This window comes from Elephantulus edwardii, unplaced genomic scaffold (assembly GCF_000299155.1).
Source record: "Elephantulus edwardii isolate Elephantulus edwardi_28Jun2011 unplaced genomic scaffold, EleEdw1.0 scaffold00055, whole genome shotgun sequence".
Classification (NCBI taxonomy): domain Eukaryota; kingdom Metazoa; phylum Chordata; class Mammalia; order Macroscelidea; family Macroscelididae; genus Elephantulus; species Elephantulus edwardii.
Genome location: NW_006399805.1, coordinates 936659 through 959904, shown reverse-complemented (window position 1 = coordinate 959904; position 23246 = coordinate 936659). Strand labels below are relative to the sequence as shown.

The 23246-nt window shown below is 47.1% G+C and overlaps 1 protein-coding gene across 1 annotated transcript in view; it reads left to right on the top strand.

The window, feature by feature from the left end:
* COPG2 (coatomer protein complex, subunit gamma 2) overlaps positions 1–23246 on the top strand; it is a 125208-nt gene that overhangs the window by 61628 nt on the left and 40334 nt on the right. Inside the window, exons 15-20 of the mRNA XM_006887132.1 lie at positions 363–438; positions 1737–1840; positions 2367–2492; positions 3300–3362; positions 3909–4048; positions 4616–4787. Coding sequence (XP_006887194.1) covers positions 363–438; positions 1737–1840; positions 2367–2492; positions 3300–3362; positions 3909–4048; positions 4616–4787 — 681 coding nt within the window. The remainder of the gene's footprint in view (positions 1–362; positions 439–1736; positions 1841–2366; positions 2493–3299; positions 3363–3908; positions 4049–4615; positions 4788–23246) is intronic.

Genomic DNA, 23246 nt, shown 5'->3' with positions numbered 1-23246 from the left:
GTGTGATGAAATTTTGTTCAATTATGTAAATTGTAATAATAGAGTTTCTTTTTATGTTTGAGTTGAATGAGATTAGATCTTACAGACCTCAGTCTATGAGATGTGGTGAGATAGAGGATGGCTCATGAAGGAAATATAATCCCCCCCCCCGCCCCCGAATGCAAGAAGGATGTCCTGACTTAGGGCTCTTTTAGACAGGCAGAATTCCATTTATGTGTAAGTCTATCAAAGAAATAAGATCCAAGAACACACCTGACAAGGGTTTATCCGTATTGAACATGAGGATTTATTTCTGTTTATTGACCGATTGTTTAGTTCTCGGAGCCCAACACTGTGCTGCTTTTTCTCATGCTTTGTTCTAGCTGCTGTGAGCGCATTGGCTAAATTTGGGGCTCAGAATGAAAGTCTTCTCCCAAGCATTCTTGTACTCTTACAAAGGTAAATAAAAGACTGGGCTTGGTTTGGTTTTGATTTTTAATAATTAAGAGGTGCATGCCGCAAAATAGAAAGTTCTTTGTAGAACCGGGTCACATGTATTGCCAAGTCTGAGAGGAGAGTTGGTGTGCCAAGTCACAGGCAAGTGGGATTTTTCCTTTTCTTCCAGTAATTATGTGTACTGTCCATGTGCTAGGTACTTGGAAAATGTGTGTTTGTCTTTTTTTTTTTTAATTTTGTCTTAATTTGGTTTTGAGGAAGTGACTTAAATACATGTACCTCCCCTTGTATACGAGGGTTAGCTCCAGAGCGAGTTGAGGCTCTTCTATCTGCTGAGGCTGCCCAGGTGATTGACTGTGCAGAGGGGGAAATCCTCGCTTTCCATGGCCTTCAGGAAAAGACTTGTTTTCATCGTGCACACTCTGTGATTACACCTTGTAATTAATTGAAAGCAATTAAACTTTTAGCCAGAGGCTGGCTGAATAAAGTAAAACTGCTTGCATTAGTGCAGTAACAACACCTGAAATTTAAATATTTTCAATGTCCTTGCAAAGTGTATTGTTCCTATTTCATGATGATGGAGAAGTCTGAATCTTGACTAAGATTAAGTGATTTCAGATCCAAGAATAAATAGATCCCAAGCTACTCTCCAAACTTCAGTTGTCAGAAAGGGCCAGTCGTTGGGAAAAGACAGCATGCTGGGAAAGGTCAGCAGAAGACAGGACAACCCCTCAAGGGCATAGATGGACACTGTGACAGTGAGCTGGAGCATGTTGGGGGTCATGAGGCTGGCACAAGAGAGAGCAGTGTTTAGAGATGCGGTTCATAGTGTTGCTATAAAGATAGTCAGCTTGGTGGCACCTAATGACACCAAGCTACCATCTCTAGTCATTGTGTTCTTAGTACTTTTCATAGCTGTTTTAATGCCTGTATATGTGGTGCGTGAAAGGAGGAGTGGCGTCCACTTCCATAATAGCTTGCCTCCGGAAACCCTGTGAACCTGGAGAGAGGATGAAAGGCACCCATGCGCCGAGGACTCTCCTTCATAGGGTCGCTATGAGTCGCCTGCGACTCGACGGTACTTAACAACAGATGTGGTGCTTCTGACTCATGATGACACTACTTCCGTGGTAATTCAAACCCGAACCTTGGCTCTATGGAGGCTCTAGAATCCACTGTTGAGAACTGTTGAGTCTCTAGGAAAGGCAGAGTCATAAAGCCTGACTGTGGGTGGGTGTGGTAGTGAAGCTGTTGGGAACCTCTGGGGTGCTGTAACATGCTTGTGTCACTCCCCTGGTCAGGTGTATGATGGACACAGATGACGAGGTACGAGACAGAGCCACCTTCTACCTGAACGTGCTGCAGCAGAGACAGATGGCACTGAACGCAGCATACATCTTCAATGGTCAGTGGACCTGCGACTGCAGGCGAGCCTGCTTCTGTCCCCACAGGGTCTTGGGAGCTGCCTTTATTAAGCAGAATGTTTGCTGTTTACATTTGAATGGACTCACATTTCTGGAGGAAACCTAGATTTACAAAGCTGTTTTCTCATTTGCTAATTTCTATTTCTTAAATGATGTGAGGTCCAAAGAGTGTTGCTTGTTCTGATTCCTCACCCTCTTTATTGAGTGGCTTTATTGTTTCCCCTTCCTTGTGCTGTCAGTGTTGTTCAGGCCTGACTTCCTTTCTTCCCTGGGAAAAACTTAATGCTTTATTGAAAAGTGTCATGTTTTGCTCCTATGTCTCCTTGAATAGAGTGGTAAGATAGCTACCCCAGCCCCCCCCCAAAAAACCAACAAAAAAGCCCCAAACAATACGAGAGAAAGATATTCCTTCTTTCAGAAAGCTTGGATAAATTTGCAATTCTCAACCTATCTGGGTCCTCAAATGGGCACGAGGTTATGATACTGAATTTTCTGCGTGTCCCACAGGTCTGACCGTCTCTGTGCCAGGGATGGAGAAAGCTTTACACCAGTACACCCTGGAGCCTTCAGAGAAACCCTTTGACATGAAATCCATTCCTCTTGCTACGGCCCCTGTCTTTGAACAGAAATCAGGTAATGGGAACTACTAACACTGCTAGTTTGGTTGAGTGTGAGCAGTTTTACACCAGTTGGCCTTGTAGCAGTGGCTGTTTATTATGGTACTCCTTCTGATCACTATATCAGATCCAAGATTTATTAAAATTAGAGCTCTGTAAATATTTTAACTTTTAATTTGATTTTATTTCTTGTTAATGCGAAGTTTTGTAGCATTTGAAATAGATTGCCACTATATCCAGAACACGGTTAAATCTTAAATGTTTTTTCCTCAAGTTAGCATTTCTTAATGAGTTTTGCTTGCTAATATGGTGAAGAACAACCTGAATGAAGTATACAATAAGATCATAAAAAAATTCTTAAGGAATATCTAGGTGTGTTTGCTGGGGTTTTTTTTTTTTGTTGGTTTTTTTTTGGTTTTTTTTAGAGAAAGTAAGTTAGAACATAGGGCCAGAGATAAAAGATAGTGTGCTTAATTTCCACATTTTAGCTTATTCATTGACTTACAGTTTTCTCTAATGGGAACATGAGATTTGTTTTATGGACTGCTCCTTTTATGAGTTAATTTTTTCCCCCTTAAATTCTTGTCTCTACAGCAGAGTCTGTTCTTTTTAGGACTTTATTATTAAAATAACGAAGTAAATGTATTTCTGTTTGTGCACCCCAGAAGTCTTGGAGAGCACACTGGTGTGACTCTGTAGCAGCCTGTTGCTATTCAGTGTGCATCTCTGGGGGATTTCTGCTCCTGTCTCTCTCTGTGTCTCCATTTTCCCAATTTTCTAATAAGGTGGAAGCTCACTCGGTTCCTGGTGTCTGTCTTTGTAGAAATTACACTGGTGACTCCTAAGCCAGAGAAGTTGGCTCCCTCCAGGCAAGATATTTTCCAAGGTATGATGATTTGATGGCTAGAATGAATAGTCTCGTACACTGAGCATTGCAAGTATAGTGACTTCCACTACTTTTATTGAGCTTGGTTAATTTTCACTAAAGAAAACTTTATGTAACTGAAAAGAGAGCTTGGAGTTCTCAGGTTACAGTGGCTGGGAAGCCTGGAGTCGGTGGGACTTTCAAATTTCCAATTTTCAGTTTGCAACCTGGGAATGTTGTTTTAGTTCTTTATCTTGTATCACAGAGATCTCAAATAATATGAAATTATGAATTCTGTTTCTTTATCTCCCACCCCTGCCCCGTTTGGCAATACTAGCTTACTGTAGAATTTTTTAAATTTTGTTAATTATCTAGCTTACTTAAAAGATTACACTGAAGCCCAGGAAAGATTAGTTGATTTATTGGTAACATTAGATCGAAGGTAACAGTTGAATCAGCTAATAATAAGGTTATAGAAACTATTGAAAAGGTTTTAGGGGTCCAGAGCAATGATCTCTCCATCTTCTTAGGACCTTACTTTATTCCTTCTTTCCTTTTTCTTGCCAGAGCAATTGGCTGCCATTCCTGAGTTTATGAACTTAGGACCCTTGTTCAAATCCTCAGAACCTGTTCAGCTTACCGAAGCAGAGACGGAATATTTTGTTCGTTGTATCAAACACATGTTTACCAATCACATTGTGTTTCAGGTAAGAAAAGTGCTAACGGGTTCTAACAGGGACTTACATACAGTGGTGTGCTTAGAGACAACTCATTCCCACTGTGCTGATGATTCTAACTCCTTTTTTTAATAGAGAAGGAATTTGACAGATTTTCTGTTTTCCTTAACTGCATAGCTGTGGAGATCCGGTTATATAATGGATAACTTACAGTAGTTAAAATCTAAAAGTACGTAAGATGAAGTGTATGAAGAATTTATATAACATAAAATATAACCTGTTTTTCTGAATCATCTTTCAACACCAGGATTAATTATGTGAGGTGTTCCAAGAACTTGGATTTCAAGTTGACTCATGAATCAGACATCTACCATTTTGTTTGGTAGAGTTGAATCTTGGGAAAGTGAGAAAACTGGTGAATGAATAAACATGATACTTTTACTAAATAAGACTCTCTGTGTTACTCAGAGAAGACTCTTAAGATACCTGCTTGCTGATTAGGAAAAGAGGCTGGTGGGTTCTGTGAAGGAGTCGTGAGTAATAGATGGGAAGGAACACCTTACCTGAAAAGAACCCTTCCCTTTGCCTTCCTTTCAGTTTGACTGCACCAATACTCTCAATGACCAGCTGCTGGAGAAAGTGGTCGTGCAGATGGAACCATCAGATTCTTATGAAGTGTTGTGCTGTATACCAGCCCCCAGCCTCACTTACAACCAGCCGGGAATATGCTACACCCTTGTTCGTTTACCTGAGGATGACCCTACAGCAGGTACCGACCCGCAGGAGGGTGGAAATACTTATAGGATTCTCGTCCAGACTTAATGAGTATGATTACATGTGTCTAGTTATCAGATGGGGAGCTCTAGTGGGGCAGTGATAAGAAGCTGTGCTGCCATCACAAAGGCATGTAGTTCAAATCCCCCACAGGGGAAGATGGGCAGTCTCCTCCTGTACCATTTACAGCTTCTGAAAACCCACTGAAAGGTCAACTGTGAGGCAGTTTCAACTTAACGGCAAACAACAATAGTTATAACACTGGTTAAGCTGTAAAAATGTGCATTTTTAAAACTAAGTCTCTTGAGTAAAATCTGCGGAATATTTAATGTGATAAGAGAAACTGCATGCTGATCCTGGAAGCCAAACAGGAATTCAGGCTTTCTGTTTAAACAGTGTCACCACTAGGAAGGGTCCAGTACGTCTGAAGTCCTCTGTGGATCACGGCCTACTTCTCTCTGATGTGTCTTTCAGGGCATCCTAATGCTGTAACTATACAGTAGTTGCCTGGCATTTTAGAATCAATAATTTGTGAGAGTCTGAGAGCCCAAGACTGATGTCCTGGAAGCAGTTCTTAGTGTAATGAGAGGCTTAGCAATTCAGTGTGTGTCCACATTTGGGAAAGACTGTCATTTTCTGCTTGACCCATATGCAGCTGATTATAGTGAGGTGGAGGAAGTGGTCCCCTGAGAGAGATCCGTATCCTCCTGGCTGCACAGGACTTGCAGAGGTGGGGGTTTGAGAAGATTTTGGGAGCAGTGTCTTAGGAATGTCTAGGATTTGCTGCACGTGATTTCTTTTCCCCGTTCTCCTACCTAAGTGCGTCCCTCCCCATATTCCCTGTAATCACACCAGGTTTTCACAAAATAAACACACACATCACATTAATGTTTTGCACAATTTTTACTACCAGTAAGTACAGGAAAAACAGAGGTTAAGAAAATTAACAAATTTGGGGGACATTACAGAGTTACAAGAAATTGTAAAAGTACTAGCAAGTAGTTATCTCTGGTCATCATTCATTTACAATTGGGGCTTAACCTGCTTTCTTTTTACCCCTCTCCCGACTCCCCTCCTGATGTTCCTGGGAGTCCTTGCCCAGTCTTGTCTTTGTTGGACGAAGAAACCAGGCTACTCAGACTCTAGCGCGAGGTAGATTCAAGTTGGCACCAATGCTGGATCGGAATCCCAGGTTGTTCTCTCCGACCCTGGGCGACTGTACTTCCCTGCAGCCGCCCTGGGTCCACAACCCCTGGGTAGGAAGGCACTTTCTTCTCTGGCCTCCAGTATTTCTCCTTTGACCTTGATTACCTCCCTTGTCCCTTTATGAAGATGCTCTGCTTTTCTTTCTTAATAGTTTTCTCTCCTGGTCAGCTTGGTCTCACTACCCCAGAGCTAAGCTGCCTATACTCTTTGATGAAGTTATTTAGTGTCCAGCTCTAATCTTACCAGACCCTGGGGCTTTCTGTATTATCCTAGGCGATTCTGTACTTGATCAATAGTTCCCTCTGCGCTCCAATTGATCTCTTCTTGTTTCAGAATTCTGCCCCCTAAATACTTCTCACTGAGTTTCTGTGTTCTAAGAGAAACTATTGTTTCACCACTTAATATCACAGGGGACGTGCTGAGCCCATCAAACAGTCAAGCTTTTCCCATTGAGAATACAGTTTCTCCAGGTTCACTCTGATAACTCAGGCACGCTGCATTCCCTTCCCCACAGGGAGTGATCTTAACAAAATCCAATAAGTACAGTTTCACAATATCAAAATACAGCAGTATTGAACAAACAAAACCAGCAATATTTAAAATACAGAAGTTACATATAATACAGAGGGAAAAGAACATTTCCACCAAGAAGGAATAAGAAAGGAGGTCCCCTCCCCCCCACAGAGCATATTTCCTTTTAAAACAGATTTTACCAGTTAGCCCAGAGGTTTCAACCTTTGGTCTGCTAGCTGTGGACTCTTGTTGATTGGTTATTTAATTTTCTTGTGGATAAAAATGTGACATTTGGAAAATTTTCTCTTATTAAACTCAGTTTCTTGGTCACAACTCTGGTCATTGCATCTTGGGGAAATGAACTGTAAATTTGTCTCAATGCTTAAACTTTAAAAATTTTGTTACTGATCTGTTTATATTTGGACCATCATATGCCTATTTAAAAATGATCTTTTTTTTTTCAGTCTCTGTCAGAAATTCTAAAAATTTCAATCTATGGCCAACTTATTCTTTGCTGTATAATGAAAAGAAATACCAGGGCATAGATTGTTTTTTTTTAAAAAAAAAACACCAAAAAAAAACCATCTTCCCCCCCAGCCTTTCTCCCTCTGTGAGCTCTCACCCCAGCCTTCTACCTTTTCTCAGGCACCTCAAGATCTGTACATACCTCTACTTGTCACGTCTCAGAAGTTTTCCCTAAATCTTGGGGGAAACGGATAAATAATCAGTTGTGTCTCAAGTTGAGAAAGAATACTGACTTTGATGGCAAACAGATCTGGATTTTACTTTGTCTCTGCTACGTCCTGGTTACAGGATTGTGGTACTGTTGCGCTCTGCCATCCTCTCCAGACTGTTCCCAGGATGAAATGAGATGGAGTGAGCAAGATGGAAATGAAGTGCCCGCTGCCAGATGTGTAGTAAACCCTTCATCAGTGGAAGCCAGTATTTCTTCATTTCTGGAACTGTCCACGTTCTGTCTTATCCTCTCCCAAGACCAAGTGTTCCCCAGATTCAACAGGCATACACTCTAATCAACTTCAGAAAGTAGTTCTAACAATTTTTATTTCCTTCCCTGTACTTTTAAACTTTCCTAGCTTTCCTCATTTATAAAAGAACCTACCTAAGTGGGAGAAAAAAAAAAAAACCCAAACTTGCTTTGGTTCAACATCAGGATGTCCTGGTCTCCACTTTCCTTAGATCATGGAAAGGGTCTTGAAAGAATAGCTGACCTCTCCAACCCTTGGTCGTACCCAAGAATGTCTCCTTTCCTCAGAATTTAGGAAAATGTTCGTGGCTGCGTCCTTCCTCGTGTCCTGTCCGGTCAATACTGCACCAGGAGCACTGTGTCCTGTACTAGCCTGCCACGTCCCCCACTCTTCATCTGCCTTGCCTCCGCCATCTTTGTTTCAGTCCATAGTCAGAACCACTGCTCCACCAGCACACCTTTTACTATTGGACTGTCAGACTTTTTTTATCACATATTTTTCATCATCTGGAACCATTTTAACAAATTAACTCTTTTTTAAGAGAGCTGTGAATAGAACATCCGCATACTAAGATGAGGCTTACAGATCCATGCGTGTGCGTTTCCTCTTCCTGTTTTTCATTAGAGATACTGCTGCCATATCACAACTCATCATTCTTTGCTGTGTAGCTCAGTCCTCAGTTTTCTGCATGCAGATCTTTAAACGCCCATCTAAGCCAAAGTCCCACAGCAGTGGGGTCAGAACTCTCCTGGCAATCTGTACTCCCTGATCCACATATTCGTCAATAGTAACCACCCTGGCTTCCCACATTCTGTCCTGAATCCACAATTTCACTTGGGACTTTTCTGTAACTTTGGCTCACCGCTGTCCTCTCACTGGGAGCCTTGATAAAACTTAACATTCATCCAAGCTAAGCATTCTCTCTGAATATTCACTCATTCGAGAAGGAACTAAAGGCAGGCCAAAGCGTCCTCTCCAGCCATTTCCCTTGCATTTACCGTTGGTGTTTGTTTGAGAGCGGGTCTTTACAGATCTGCATGTCTCCAACTTGACTGTGCGAACTTCCAGGATCCCTTACTCATTCTCCTCCAACCCCACCTGCCCTCCTTCAGCCATATTAGACGGCTGTCATTTTCTCTCTGTGGACTTCAGCCTCTTTGCTGTTCGCTTTTAGTCCCATCATTACCCATAACAATAATCTTTATACTGTCATCCCTAAATAGATCCTCTCTCTTCTGAGTGCAGTTTGAACATACCCTATTATCTCTTCTTCGTGTATGTGTGCATGTGTGCACTTTTGCCTTGGAGAAACATCCTGCCTCACACATACTGCCCACGTTTCTTTTACCACCATCTCTATGGCCTTCAAGCGGCCACAGGAAGTCTTTACGCACACGTGCGCTCTTGCCTAGACCAGCTCTCAGTGCTCAAAGTATTGCCGTCCCCTTGACTTCCAGCGCGCTTTGTTGCAACTGTTTGCTTTCAATAGTACTGACTTTTTAACATCGGCAGATACACAAAATGGCCACTGTCTTTCCAAGTTGGCCCCCTTACCAACTGTAAATCCCTCACCTATCCTTAGATTCCTTCCTATACACACCCCACATACTACCCCTAATAGCTGCCTGTGTCCAGTTAACCTTGTACCATGGATGGTGGCTAGTGGCTTCTGGGCAGATTGGGTCACCCCAATCTGGAGTTGGACATACTCTGCCTCATCGTACATTCTTCCATGTGTCCTCTACCATCTCCATGCTATTTGTTGGATTCCCTCATCTCTTTCATGAATACATCCAATCCCTTCTGGGTGTGCTTTCCCTGCTCCCACTGTGCCCAGCACTTCTTTGCCCCAGCCTACTGTACTGAACCCCTTGGCTGCCTGATTCATCCTACCTCTCATACCTTTTCCATTCTGCCTTCTTTGTAAGCCATGTTTCCTTTCCCGGTCTCTGTTCATGCCTTGATGAGCCCATCCATCTGCTCCATCCGTCCAAGGTGCCACAACTTCTGACTCCCCCTTCTGCTCTGGCCTCATCCCACCTTCTGTTCGCTCTACACCCTGCCCCCTTTCCTCTGTCATCTCCACCATACACTTCACCCCTGAGGGAGCAGATTTCCTACACCCTCCGCTTCCATTCCTTTCCTAGTTTCACAACCACTGCATTCCTAGCAGGCACGTCTTCTAAACCTCCAGACAAGCTTCTCTTGGCCTCCAGGCTCCATCATCTGTTCCTCCTCATTTTTCTAACCTCTCAGGCAAGTTTTCCAAACTGCTCATCTGATCTAGCTCCCGGGGCCACTGTTACTGCCTCTCCTGGGCTGCTGGTTTGCTACGGGACAGTTCCTCTCGCCCTTTATCTCGGTGACCATCTGTGAGCCATGGTACCAGATTTGTCTCCTCTGCTGTGTTCCGTCCTTGATGCCTGTCCATGCTGCACCGTCCAATCCCGTCTCCTTAGTTCACATGTACTGTCCTAAGTCCATGTGCCCTGAACTGATCTATGGTCCTTTCTGGTTTTATTCTGGTTCAAACAAATGGCATTGCCTGTAATCATTCATTTTTGCTTTCACCTTTTATTTCTGATTCTCGGACAAAGCTCTCAGGCAGGTTTTTTCTGTGGTCTTCTTACCCTTCTTTCCAGAGATCACTCTGTCTTCTGACTGCAGATGCTTGAACCTACGCCCAGCAAAGCCACAGTCACACTGACGTGTGCACTACGAGAGCTCCTTCCTCTCACCTTCTTCACTTTCCCCCTATTTAAGTAGCATTTCCCCTCAAAGACACGTGCTTCCAATGTTGTCTTCCCTCCCAGCTGCTCCTTCTTTAAACACAGACACTCCATCCAGTGAGATCCAACAAGCACACAGTCCATTTTCCCTGAGACGCCACTCTCTTCTCCCTCAGCCTTACCCCTCAAACCTTCCATCATAGAGCTTGACAATCCTTACACTTGACCCTGAGTCCCAATATAACAGTATCATTCCCTGAATTCTGGTGGCCACCACGCCTTCCTTTAGGCTCTCCCACCCTGACCTGTATCTCCTCTCTGTCCATTTAAACAGCTGCTTTCACTCAGCCCATTAGAAGTCGTTCACCACATTTCTCACCATCTTTGCCTCCATTCTGTCTTTCTGGGACACCATGGTGCATCTCGGCCATTGCTACTTCTTCCCTTCTACTCCCCAGTGAGACCCTTCGGTTCCTGCTTGCTCCTTCCCTACAAGCTTCACGACCCTCTCTCCCAAAACACCGTCTTCAGAGTGGAAGAACCACCTTCTTTCTTGTATGCCAAGCTATATCTTTTTTTTTTCTTTTTTATCCTCTTCCGTTAACCTCTGGGTCAAACTTCCTCAACAACAACCTCCCTCCACACCTTCCTTGCTCATGTCTCTCTCTTTCAGCTTTCCCAGGACAGCAATGTTATGGTCCCAATTTGGAGGGTAAAATTCCTAAAATTTCCCAGAGTCATTCTCTCATTCACACACGAGTTTCCTCTCCTGCCGTAGGCTGGCGACACTGTCTTGGCATCATCCGTGGATGATCAGGATTAATTCAGTAGTCTTCTCTGCTGTCATTGATAATTCCACACGCTTGTCAACTAGATGTCGTCCTTCCTGTTCAGACAGACTGTCCTGCATCCACATGCTCTACCCCTGAATCCACACTTACATCCTAGAGGACAGTGTCTCTGACAGATTTCTGTCCCACAAAACGAGCAGCCTCTACTGTCTTTCATCCTTGGATTCAGGACTTTGTTTTAAGCTCCTTCCACTAAGTTCTCTCACAGGGTCTTGAGGTGCTTCTCCTACGTTCTTTCTTTCTACAGAGGATTTTTGTCTTCTGCCCACACACTTAACAGTGCCTAGTAAGCCAGTCCTTCACAGAAACCAGCTTTGCAGGGAGCTGCATCCTGCCCACCTCCTTTCACTTGTACTCAGCGTCCCTCCTCTTTCCCCTTCTACGGTGTGGACAGACTAGTTCAGTCCCTTCTGACACCCACATAACCTGTCTTCCTTTTTGTCCCTACTCCCTTCTCCCCAAACCTTCACCATCCTTCAACTACCACCATACATTTGAACTCCATACACTTAACCATGAGTCCTGACCCAGCAGTCATCATTCCAGGCGCCTTCCTGGCCACATCCATTTTCTCACCGTCAACCTCACACCCCTACCTGTCAGGAGCCTGCTGCCGCCACCTCCCCAGTCTTAGACATGCCATCGACGCATGCTCCCAGCTCCCCACCGTCTCCCTCCCTCCGGTGATTCTCAGGTGAGCACACGTGACCACAGCTTTAAGCTCTAAGCCGACCACAGCTTTATCCATCAGGGTGTTTTCGGGCGCAGTCCCTCTCAGCCTCCAGATGTTTACCTTGGGGGTCCATGCTCAAAGCCCTCCCCTTGTGGCAGCTGAGCTCCTCTCTCCGTGTTCCTTATTGGTGACTGCTGTGAAGAAAAGGCCACCTGTGCTGCCTGGACCTCACTTTCCTGCTGCCCACCTCCAGCGTTCTCCTGCTTCAGCTCACACGCCCTTCACCAAGATCTTGGCATTTTGTTCACTCAAGTATAACCCCGGCAATCTCCTCTTGGAACCACCTTATTCCTTCCCATATTGACTTGTTGACACACGTACCAAGTGTCCCAAACAGTCCATATTAGAGTACTATTCCCTTAACTGTGCCCACCCCCCCAAGCCCCTACCCCACCCCTAGTTATTACTCTTGGGCTTGATGTCAGCACCTCTGAGTCCTCTCTGGCTCTTTTCAGCATTTCCCATCTGTTTTGGGGTCATGACACGGTGGCGCTACACCTCCTTCCCCTGTGGTCCTCACTTCCCTACATTTTGCCAACCAGACCTGGATCATCTACTTCACTGGAATTACTCTTCCTCAGTAGTCTTCCCCGGCCTAAATGCATGTTCATCCTCCACTCTTCACATGTCATTGTCCAACAGGTCCATTAAATAAGATTTTCTTTCAATGCCAGTTATTTTCATCCCCCCCTTTCCATAACCCTAGTCCCCATTCCTCCCCTGCCCACACTTAAACCCTGTTCAGACCTGATCCCTGCCCCCCTCCCCTGGATCTGCAATCCTAAAGAACCCAGCTGACGTCGGCACCTTGGACTGTTTCCGCACAGGCAACGCCCTGAGAGCGGCATCCTGCCTGCCCGGTGCGGTGCACCACGCTGCTCCTTTCTTTCCCTGTCCTGCTGCTTTCAGGCCGACAACCCGTGTGCCTTCCTGGGGGCACATCTGAGGTCTGCCAGCATTCCTCCACTCGGATGCCCTTTTTGTTTCCTCTGTCAGTCTCCAGTCTGGCTGCCTTTGACCACACTTGCACTTGACTTATTCCTTGGTGCTTCCTGCTGCCTCATCTGTCTTTCCTGTGTGACTTTCCCAATTCTCCACGTCACCACCATTTCATTGTTACCTCTACTCAGCTCCTTTTCAGTCCCTTAGACATAGGATAACACCTGTTTCCTAAATACCCATGTCTCTGAATAACCAGGCACATCAGTGGCTGTGGGCTCCTTTCCTCCATCAGCATGTGCTCTCCTCTTTGACCTTTCTTTGACCTTGCTGTCCATGGTCCCAGTGCAGTCGATGTCTTTGCAAATCCTTTGCTCCCTTGATTCTGGCCACCACCTCCCCTTGGAGGCTCCTTCCCCTGTCCCTTCTTGAACTGACCTTCTTTCTTTCCACTTGAAGAGGTGCTTTCCTGGTCTCTTACAGGCCGTTCCCTTCCTTCTCTCCCTTCCTCTTTCACTTCCCGTTGTTTCCCTTTTGCGTTGATGGAGGACATCCTTCATTTCTGCCCATCTCATCATCCAGTTTACTTCCCAGTCAGAGCTGAGGGCCCACCTTCTTTCAGCATTCCCTGCTGGCCACACTACCTTCTCAAGAAGCAAGGTTCAGAATCTAAGATCATCTTATTCTTCTGTTTCTGCCTCTCCTATCATCTGAATCAAACCACTTCTGCAAGTCTCCCTCTGGGTTGGTTTTCTAGGTACATTAATTCCGTGGATTGCACCTCTTGCACCAGACTGTGTATGGCGACCCTTCCTTTCCTGGTGGTTTCCGCTTGGTCTCTCTATGCCACACTAAGTGTCCACCCTTTCGGCCACCACTGAACCTTTGTGACATGTCACCTCTGCATTGATTGCGACCCACTTATCTACCATCAGTACCCACATGTGGGACTCGGTTCCCATCAGTCCCTTCTGAAGTCTCTGAGTTCACCTGCCGGAGGTGGTGATTTGGGTTGGATCTTCATGCATCATCCTGTTCCATCTACTGTTCATTTTAACTTTTCCCCCCGTTTTCTCCCAAGGGTCCTGCTACTACTCATGCTTATGCCTTCTGCTCTTACACTCCACACAGTCTTAACCTTTAATCCCACACAGGCACCCGGAGGCCTGCCAACAGTCTCACTTTGGTAGCTGCCAACCCCGCTTCCTCTGTTTCTCTTTGGAACCCTTGTGTACCTGAAACTCCTCACCAGCTCACAAGCGTGCCCTCTTGTTTTCTCATCAGATTTTCAAACTGTCCTTAGATCCATCCTTCACCCTTTGCTGTCTGCCTGCTTCCAGTTCACTGTCCACCTTGAGTGCTGCTTTCATGCTGGAGGGTCTCTGTTTTTTCAGCATACTTTTCTTTTGGAGAAACTCTGTCTTAAACATCCACCCAGAGGTTTCCTACCATTCCCCAGCCACATTCTTTTCTTGGATGTCCACTCCCTCCTTAGTTTTCTTGCAGTGCTCCTACCATCTCCAGCTGCTTTGACGCCAGCTTGTTGTACCAAACCCATTGGCTGTCTGAACTCTCCCCATTATTTTCTTTGTTCTGCCATTTTGGTGACATTTTTTTCTTGCTCAACTTTATCCCTTGGTATTCCCATTCATTTGCTTATCTCCCAATTTTACCCAAGGTTACCATTCTCGCAACATCCTCATTTTGCTTTGGCTTCATCCCACCTGTCACTGAATCCATGTATACCTTACTCTGACCCAGCGCTTTCTTTTCCATTGCCCTCGTCACATACTTTGCTCAGTTTAGAGAGCAGTTTTTGGACTGTCCGCGTCCACTCTCTTCGTGCTCTCTGCCATGTCCTTCCTGGTCCTGCATATTCTACCCTGGACAAACTCTCATCTTTTAGTCATTGGTCTCTATCATCTGTTCGTCCTTGTCCTTGTCTTTTAGACCATCTTCTGACTACATATTTTCCGTGACTTACAAACCTATCATCTGATTGGTCGAGGCCAATTCTATCATTTCTCCTACATTCTCTCACTGCTGCCCAGCAAATTACTCTCAAACCTTCACCCTGAGACCGTCTGCCATCTGCTTTCAGTGAATCATGTGGCTGAGTTCAGTACTCTTCCCTGCTCTGTGCCCCACTCCCTGCTCACAACCAGATTTACTTCTCCTTGCCTCACACACTGTCCTGAATCCACTGGCTGCCTGTGACCCTACCCTCATGACTGAGGATATACCGTCTCTGGTTTTAGTCTGGGACTAGACTGCACTGCCTGTAATCTTCGATTATTACTTTCAGAACTTCCTTTCAAAGTCATTGGACAAGGGTCTCTGGGACGTTGTTCACATCATGCTCCCTCTAGTCCTTTAGATTTCCCCACTTTCTGCCTTCACTCTGAAAGCCTACCGAGCTGACCCCTGCCTCTCCTGCTCTGCCGAGAGCTCTCTTGGGCCGGCCTCTCCTATCCGTCGCTCTCTTTCTTTCCTCCTTCCCCTTCTTAGTAGTTCTCTCTTCCAGTGTTGGCTTCCTGCCCTGTGCAGCGGGCTGTGATAACTATCCACACAGTCTGTCTGCCCTGCAGTACACAGTCCCTTCTATCCCAGCACTACTTCTCAAGTCTTCTCTGCCCTGCCATTGGTTACTTCCTGCACTTGATGATGAGTTCCCATTCCCACGTGCCTTCGAGGCTGCATCCATTTCCATGCTGTCAACCTCACCCTCAGTCCTTCCCTCCTGTCTTGATTCTCAGACTTCTGTGGGCCCTGATTCAAGTGCATCATGTGGTCATGGTTCTTGTCTCTCCATTGACCCCCTTCCACCAGTGATTCTCACTCAAGGACGTGTGACCTCCAAGCATCAGCTCCTTGTGTCATGGCTGCTTTTGACCAGAACCCTGCTCACACCCCAGACGTTTTCACTGGCCTACCCTGGGGCCATGCCCATGTCTCCCTCGAGTGAAATTCACCCTCACCCCACATCGTTGTTGAGAGTCACTGCTATGACGGAAGGCCTACTTTACGCCCTATACTTTGCTTCACCATGGGGTCCCGTGGTTGCAAGCTAACTGTCCTAATCAGAGATCTGACTCTGACATAAGTGTGACGATCTCCTGGAATCCCTGAATTCTTCCTATATAGTCTCTTGGATGTACCATGTGCTCTAAACCACACCCACATTAAAGAATTGTTTCCTTCATCTCCCCCTTGGTCCTTAATCATTATTACTGTTAGGCATTCCATCAGTATCTTTGCTCCCTGCCAGGTCCTTGCCCTGTAACGCTGTTCTCTATTAACCTGTTTGTCTGGGTGACCTGAGAGCACTTCAGAACTTCCCCTCTTTACCCCGTAAGTCTTTAGAGATTTGCCAACCAGATATGGCCCTTCCACCTTACCACTCTACCTCCTTCCTTTCTTAGCAGACTCAGTGGTCCTCCCCAGCCTTTATGAAAACTGTTCTTCCCCATCACACATAATTGTCCACTGGCTCAATTAAATGAGGTTTTGTTTGAATGCCTAGAGTTATACCCCTGCCCTTCTAATAAAGAAATAGTCCCAGCCCATCTCCCTAGCCTCCACTCACCCTTTCCACTGGGGCTCCATAGCAGGAAAGAGCCTGGCTGAAAGTTGCTCCTTTTTAACCTAGCCAAGGTGCTGGGAGCAGCCATTCCTTTCTGCGTGCATTTCTGCTCTCTACTGGTTTTGCCCATTCCCTTCCCCGTCCCACTCCTTACAGCTTAACCCCACACCCCATGTTCCTTCCCTGAGCACACTGAGGTCTACCAGCACTCACCTATCTACAGCATCCACTTTCCTTACCCTCCTTGGTGGGCTCCAGCCTCCCTTCTACTACATTCTCCCTTCCTATCCCCTTGTCTGCTGTCAGTAGGTCCTACATATCTCCCGTTTTACGGCATTTTCATCACTCTGTCATTTCATTTGCCCTTGCCCTCTCAACCTGCCCTCTGGCACCTTCCTTGTCCACCTGGCCTATAGCATCTCTAATCTACCACCTGACTCACTTGAATGGCTTCAGTCATGCTTCCTCTGCTGTTTGGCTCTCACAACTCACACTTTTACGTCCTCTTGCCCTCACATAGTCTTCATGGCATTTATTCCTTTCATAAACCTTTGATCTCACCCACTACCTCCCCTTGGAAACCACTTTTTACTTGTTCTCTCCAGTCTAACCTTTCTTCCATTATTTTTTTTTTTTAAAACAAAAACCAAAACCAAAACTTGCTTTCCCAGTCCATTCTAGCTCTCTGCCCCGGTCTCCTTCCTCCTGCCTCCCTTGCATTCTGGCTGGAGAACCATGAACCATCTCTGCTAATCCCATCTCCCTTCTCCCCATGAGATCCTGCAGCCACACAAAAGACTCCCAAGCCCACCGTCAGCCTGAAAGACACAGGCTTCCTCCCTGTGCACCACAGTCCATCCTGTCCTCCTACTCAGGCTGCTTCAGCAACAGGCCTCCTTCCAGACCTTCCTCCGTACCCATTTGCTAGGGATAGTGACTCCATGGGCTGGGCAGATTTCCCTCCTGCTCCTGTCTGTTCAGCATTTCTGCCTCATCTAAAACCTCATCCTTTCTACTACTATAATAAGGACACATTCCATAATCTTGGGAAAATTTATCTCATTGATTTCTACCCACACTCAACCATTTAATGCACCTCTGTTCCCACGTACTGGACTCTAGTCCATCTTGAAGTCCCTGAGCTTACCTGCCACTGATTGTGGTTTAAGATGGATTGAGCAGGTCCCTTTCCCGCTGTCCAATCCAAGTCACTCTGACCTTCTATCCCAGTTTTACCTGAAAGTTTTGCTTTCCCTGTCCCCAAGCCCCTTTGCTCTTCTATTTCTTCAGCCCAGAGTCTAACCCTGATACAGTGCACGCCATCAGTTTACCTCCTGATAGCACAGTGAGCCCTGATCACAAACTGCCTATCCTGTTTGAGTTTTTTTCCCTGCTGGCCCCTGCCTGCCTTGAACCCAACCCTTCACCAATTGAAAAGGTTCTCTTCCCTCCTGTCTTCTTTCTTTTCCATATCTCTCTCTCTCACACACACACACACACTCTTACACTCTCACGGCACCTAATTCTATCCACCCATTGCCTTCTCATGTTTACCCTTCTGTACCTGAACTTTGCACACATCTGCCTATGTTAGATGGTGCACCGCTGCCCCTGGGCTCTTCAACCTGTTTGCTCACTTCATCCTCAGCATCCCTTCAGAGGCTCCCGCCACCTCCCCTAAGCCATTTTTTCCAGTAATCTTTGTTTGGATTGGCTCTCACTGCTACCAGCTGCTTGGATCCCTACCTGCTACACTGAATCACTTGCCTCTTCCATTCTGCTCTTCTGGCGAGTCATTCTTTTTTTCCTCACAGTCCATCCAACCTGTCATCCCCTTGAAGTGCCATTTTATTTCCATGCTTGTCTTGGAAGTTTCCACGGGGCCACTCCCTCCTAATTCCATCAGTTTGGGCCATATTTCTCCCTAGTTGGTTCACAGAGTTTACCCGTATAATAGCCTTTCCTTTGTCTCACTGACACACTTGGCCTAACTTAGGGACAGGTGTTTTAGGGTCTCCCTTGTCAGTCCTCTTTCATGGTATTTGCCCCACTTCTCCCAACGCCTCTGACACCCACCCCCCTCCTCTCTTACCTGCTGGGCTCCATCATCAGCTCTTCCTCTTCTAATCTTTACACTGCTTCTCAACTATCATGCTCTCCCGTGTTTTCCAAATTTCTCACCTGATCTCCTCACTCCTGGGCCAGTGATACTTGCTGCCACATTCCACAGCTAACTGCTGTCACCCCTGAACCCTGCAGTACACTGCAGCTGCTCTTGTGACTTGTTCAGCTCAAGGCAGCATCTTCTCTGTCTGTGCCTTGTTCTCTCTCATTCCACTCCCTTGCTGCTCAAACTGATTCCATTCTCTTCGCTTTGGAATCCACACACTGTGCCCCTCAGCTCGTAATCTGCTCCATTAGGAGTCCTGAAAAGACTCGCTCCCTCATTTATTTTTGCATTAAGACCCCTATTTTTTTTAAACTTCAGACAAAGCTCAGAGGCAGATCTGCCTGTGACTCTGCCATTTTTTTGCTTTTCTCAGAACATTTTTGTCTTCCTGCGAGCAAGACCCAGGACCCATCAGGCAGACACCCAGGGCTGACAAGCTCAGCCCTACTTGCCTGCTCTTGAGAGAGCCCCCTCTCGCCAGCTAACTACCCCATACAGCATAGCCTCCCACCTTCCATTCTCTTCAGGATGCTTTCTTCCCTACCTAGTGCTGCCCCTGACATATGCACAGCCCTTCTGCCCTGTAACTGCCACTCCCTCCTCTTTCTGCCTTACCCTTCAAACCTCCTCCATCCCGGAACCACGGCTTCATTTTTGCACTCCCTGCACTTGACCATGACTCACATCCTTGTAGCTACCTTCTTGGCTCCATCCACTTGTACACTGTCAGTTGCATCTTCAGTATGTCTCTCCACCTCCGACAGTCTTGAGTCTGATGCTTCCACCTCCTCCAGTTCAGAAGCATCATTTTCTCCTGTTTCCCAGCATGCCACTGTCCCTTTCCCACAATCCCCCTTCCACCAGTGATTCTCACCCGAGGATGCATGACCCCCGAGGTGGCCCATCAGCTTCATCTGCCAAAGTTGTTTTTACAGCAGAACCCCCGCTCCACCCCCCAGATGTTTTGATAGGCCTACCTTTGGGGTACATGCCCAAAGCCCCCCCCCAGGTGGAATCCACCCCCCCATCCCCGTTAAGAATCACTGCTGTAGAGGGAAGGCCCCTTTTCATTCCTGTGTCTCCCTTTCTCATTGCACCCCCTCAAGCTTTCATAGTTGGAATCTGTAAGACCTCACAGATCTAGGCATTTTACCCATTCAGATACAAGAATAAGTCTCCTCCAGGAACCACCTCATTCCTTTCCATGTTGAGTTATGGCCACAGCACAAAACATTTCAAACCACAGTGCACTTCAGAGCATGCTCCTTTATCTCCCCATTGCCTCAGGCCATTACCATGGCTGGGATCCCACCAATTCTGTCCTTTTGGGTGTTTGCTGTTCTTCCTCATCAGTCTGCATGTTTTGAGCGCTCAGGTAGCTCGGCAGAGGCATCCTCTGTTAGTTCTTTCCATACGTGTTGTGTCTGTCAGGCAGTCCTGTCTCACCTTCTACTCTACTCTCCTTCTCTGGTGGGTTCAGTATTCCCCAGTCTTTTCTCCATTTGTGTCCACCAGCCCACTGTCTTAGTGTCCAAAGTCATGCCCACGTCCCCCCATCTCATCCAGCCTGCTCAAATGCCACCCCAGCCCTGGGCCTTGCTACCCGCCTTTCCCACGGATCCACTCTGATAAAGAGCCTGGCTGCAGTGTGCACCCAGCCCCGTCAAGGCTCCAGGAGCAGCTGCTCCCTCCTGCCCTCTGTTCCTACTGTTCACCTCGTAAGCTACTCTCTCTTTCTTTTCTGGGTGAATTAAATAGCCTGAGCCTTTCTTCAGCCTGTTTATCTACCTTAACCCTCAACATGTAATCAACCCACGAGCTCTGTGAAATCTAATTTTACTTCAATGCCTATATTTATGCCCATCTTCCACCCACAACCCAATTCCTTTCCTCCACCGTGCCTACACCCACCCATCCCACCCACTAAAACCCATCCTCTTAGCCCTGTTTCCTGCCATCCCCCACCCCACTGGATCCATAGTAGTGAAGAGCCGGGCTCACATCTGCTCCCATTCAGCACCATCAGGGCTCTGGAAAGAGCCTCCCTTCCTACCAGCTGCACTGCGCCACTTCTTCCTTCCCATCCATCCCTGTTCTGTTCCTTGAAGGTTGCCTCCACAGCCCAGCTCCCTCCACTTGGCACATCCAGGCCCCCAGCAGTCCTCCATGACCGTGTCCCACTTCCTGTTGCTTCCTCTGTCCTTGTCTACCCGGCATCACCTCCACTAAATCACATTCCTTCTTGCAGCCTTCTCTCAAGTGCCCAGTTCCTTTTGGTTCACTGACCCAAGAACAACACTTGCCTTTCCTACCTGGCCTGTGTACCACCACCATCCGGTCATGTGAATGGTTTCGGTGACCCTTCCTCTATCAGGTTCTCCCTTCCCCAAATGCTCTCACTGCTCAAACTCTTTCGCCCTCTGCTTCCCATGTTTCCTGCTGAACACATTCACTTTTCTAAGTCTGGTGGTCCATTCATCCTGGCTGCCTCCTCTGGGAACCTATTTTATTCCGCTTTTCCCACTCTTAAGCTTTCTTCATCTCCTTCCTTAAGCATGCGCTTCTGCGCAATTATTTCAGACCGCTGCCCTCCCTCTCCTTCCCTGCTTCCTCTCCTCACGTCCCTCATGCCTTGATGGAGCGTCCTGGCACCCCTCTGCCTCCTCCCTGGGGACAACCTCCAATTCCTGTCTTCTACTGCCCTGCTCTCCACACTGGTTCTCAGACATTCATGTGCAGATTGTAAAGCCAGCTCTGCTTCTGTACCCTGCTCCATTCTCTTCTCTTTTTTGCCTCTATTATCTTCTGCAGGATACATATTATCTCTCTTGTATCCTCCTTTGTACCCTCTGGGCCTCTCGATCCTGGTTGATCCCAGTTTTTCTAATCACAGGATCTGTGGGCTGTACTTCTCAGCTCCACCAGGTTCACAAGGCTCCCCTCAGTCCCTGCTTGTCTCTTCTTAGTCTTTTGTTCAAGCCTCACCTCTACTTCTACCCATTTAGTCCCCATGCACAGCAGACCCACCAGTCCTGGAATCTTTGAGAAATGTCACCTTTACATTCAGTCAGCTCCATCTCCCCACACCGGCAAGTATCTTCACTGGCAACATCGTAGACTCAGTCCATCCTGCAGTCCTGAGGATCCCTGCCACTGCCTGTGTCACACTGCAGCCATGGCTATCCAGTCGTCTGTCCAACACGAGTCCCCCTTCTTCCTAACAGCCTGACTTGGTCACACACTCGAGCTTTCTGTTAATTCTCTTCCCTTCACTATTTCTCCATCCACCCAGCCCGACCTCAGTGCCACATAGGCCACTGATGTGCTCCCTGAGATCTCCAACAGGCTCAGGTCGGCAGCAGCTGCTTCTACTTTGTCCTTTTCCTAGTTGGCCTCCCTGCTGGCCCAGACCTCTGCGTCAGATCAGAATATTCTCTTTGTGTCTACCTTTTCTTTCTTTTCCTCATTTTCCACCCAAATCACATCCCACCCATTATCTTTCAGATCCGCCTGCCCTCCTCCAAACGGCCCTGTTCACACTGCATGCAGCTGGACTACTGCACGTTTACGTCAGTGTTTGGGGCCTGTAGTTGTCAGGAGACACTTCATCTTAAACAGGGCTCCCTGGTCCCCTGCCGTCTCCACGCCAGTTGGTGGGTTCAGTGGTGGTTTATTCTGTCCCTTCCTTGACCTCCGTTCAGTGCTCTCACCATTTCTAGAGCCTTTGTCCTCTCTGCTTTACTCTGGCGGTTGGAATTCCCTCCATCCTCCACCTTGGCCGTCTGGCACCTTGACTGCAGTCATCTTCTCTGTCACAGTCTCCGGAGTCTCAGCTCTTGAAATGCCCATTCATCTCCTAGCTTGTCTCCAGCATTTCTAAAGGGCCACAACTTCCCAGCCCTACCCGAGTCTGCCTCCTCCCACTTCTCCCTTCTCCACACCGCTTTACTCACATACTACTCCTTCTCCTCGAAGACAGTCATGCATTTCACCTCGTTTGGGAGGCAGAATTCCCGAGGATTTCCAGTTTCCCGCTGTCCTCTGTGTTCTTGCCCTGATTCTCCCAGTAAGTGCATTCTCCAATCCCATGAACAGACCTCTTTCACTCTTGGCCACTGGGCTCCATCCTCTGCTTTTCGTCATCATTCTCCTCCCAGACCACTGCTCACCTCACTCTCTCCCACGTTTTACAAACTTCTCGCCTGAGCTCTGGCCCCTGGAGTCAGTGCTGCCCGGTCTCGTGCCCTCCCACTCATCCTGTGATGTGCTCTCGGCTGCTGTCCTTGAACCACGGGGCTGGATTTGGTAGTCTCCTGCTGTGGACTCCCTTCTTGGGGTCCCCACAAGATACTTTAGCCAAATTCAGTGCCCCTTGCCTCAAACATAGGCCACTGGATCTGCATGCTCTGCCTCTGAACCCACGCTCACGGCCCAAGTACCCAATCTCTGACTGTCTTCAAATCTTTCCAAGTTTCATGGCAGGTAACCTCTCATTTTTGCCTTAATACCCTTAATTTGAGACTCAGCAGTAAGGTGGTTCTTGAGATTGCCTCTTTTTGCTTCCCACAGAGCACTACCCCACACCCACCAAGCCGGCGGCACTGTAGACCTAAACCCGCAGTCCTGCTCTTCAGCTTCAGCAAGCTGCCCTCCAGTCTGTCACCGTCTTTCCTTCCCCCTGCTTAGCACGCATGCCTTTCAGAGGCTCTCCTCCTTCCAGTGTGGGCTGGCTTCACCCATCACA